This window comes from Arachis duranensis, chromosome 10 (genome assembly GCF_000817695.3).
Source record: "Arachis duranensis cultivar V14167 chromosome 10, aradu.V14167.gnm2.J7QH, whole genome shotgun sequence".
Lineage (NCBI taxonomy): Eukaryota > Viridiplantae > Streptophyta > Magnoliopsida > Fabales > Fabaceae > Arachis > Arachis duranensis.
In genome coordinates this window covers 96,022,362-96,023,960 of record NC_029781.3, presented here as the reverse complement: position 1 = coordinate 96,023,960, position 1,599 = coordinate 96,022,362, and the positions used below count along the sequence as shown (strand labels likewise).

Genomic DNA, 1,599 nt, shown 5'->3' with positions numbered 1-1,599 from the left:
CTATTCGGAAACAACATTGTTTTCCTCCAATTTCCATCGTATCTCGCATAACACTAACAGTATAACACTATAACTTCAATGTTCACAAGAAGAAAAATTATCAACTTGTTCTCAACCAATTCATACTCAGGATTCTAATGACTATGTCTCTTAAGTACTTGTCGTCTTCGATAGATCCCATGAATCTAGACAGCAAGTCTGATTTGTTAAGACCCATCGTCGTCGCCGCCATCTCCCTCCTCCTTTGCCTTATCATCTCCATGACCACATTGTCCACCAATCTGATCGCTTCCTTCAGCTTCTTCTCCGAACCAATGTTTAGTAATTGCTTCAGTTTCCATATGAGCGGCAACGGCGACATTGCTCGTTGTACTGATAGCTTGGATGCAAGATCAAAACTGTTTGCCAACTTGGACTCCAGGAAAGAAGGAATGAAGCACTCAGGGTCCATTTCAAATGAGAATTTGTATATGATGTCGAAAGAGAATCTTCTCATGATGTCCTAATGTCCAACAATCTATATTGCTTGTCGGAGAGTGGAGAAAGCGTGCCCTTGGGGTAGTTGTGGAACTTGGTCTTAAGGATGTGGTGGAGGTTGTCGAGGTTAGAGGTGATGCTATTATCGAGGACGTGGAGGTAGATGTTTATGGTGGGTAAAGTGCGAAAGAGGAGGGTGTACCAGCCACAGATATTTAGGAAGTGTGTGGTTCATGACATGTTGAGATAGGTGCAACACGCGTGGTAATTACACCATGCCTTGATCTTAGAATGGAAGAGGAGGAAGAAAAAGATGGAAAAGAAGACTGTGAAGGTGAAGAAGGCTAGTATGAATGTTAGATTTATGCGAGATATGATGAAAATTAGGAAAGAATAATGTTGTTTTTGAACAAAGGGGTCAGGGATCATTTTGTCCCTTATTAGAGTTGTGAGGAATCATTTTGTCTCTTATTAGAGTTGTCAGTGACAATTTTGTCTTTCGTTAAAATTGACGGAACTAAAGATCTAAGTGACTGACGGAATTAATTGTTAAGGATCAATTGAATAATTAATTTTAATTGAGAACTAAAGTGTTTAGTCCAAAAAATTTTTAGGATCAAAATGGATAAATACTCCAATTTTTAACAATTTCAGTCTTATATATCTTTACTTTTTAAAAGTACTAAAAAATTAATATTTTATGTCTCAAAATTAAAATTTTATTTAATTTTAATTTTTAACTACCAAACATAATATTAAATTTTAATCTCAATATTAAAAATGTCATATCAAACACACCAATATAGACATAGATATAAAACAAGGAGCTTTCTAGGATGATGGAAGTATATTTGGATGCTTAAAGGACCAAAAAAAATAATAGAATTGGAGATAATGTTGGAGTTCTCTAAAAAATACAGGTTTTTGAGCTTTTTATAATTTTATCATACGAACCCAAACTTTTGGTGACAGTGCACAACATTACAGCTTTATACGAAAATTTGTGTGCTCAAATCAATAATGATTTTTACTTGTATGTGTTATTGAGTCTCAACAATTTTTATCATTTTTAAAAAAAAGTCTTATTATAGTCTAATGTTTTTCAATAATTCAACTAAGAAA

At 34.3% G+C, this 1,599-nt stretch overlaps 1 protein-coding gene across 1 annotated transcript; it reads right to left on the bottom strand.

The window, feature by feature from the left end:
• Window positions 1-496, bottom strand: LOC127743052 (cytochrome P450 94C1-like). Its single transcript, XM_052255708.1, has 2 exons — window positions 159-496; window positions 1-73 (listed from the first exon to the last, which is right to left on the bottom strand). The coding sequence occupies exons 1-2, from the start codon at window positions 494-496 to the stop codon at window positions 1-3; spliced, it is 411 nt and encodes a 136-aa protein (XP_052111668.1).
• Between the last annotated feature and the right edge of the window lie 1,103 nt (window positions 497-1,599).

Excerpts from the sequence above, each read along its gene's own strand:
- LOC127743052 (XM_052255708.1), bottom strand. The coding sequence starts at position 496 with ATGAGAAGATTCTCTTTCGACATCATATACAAATTCTCATTTGAAATG. Across the intron at positions 74-158 it reads GGATCTATCGAAGACGACAA|TTATAGTGTTATACTGTTAG; the intron begins GTACTTAAGAGA and ends TGAACATTGAAG.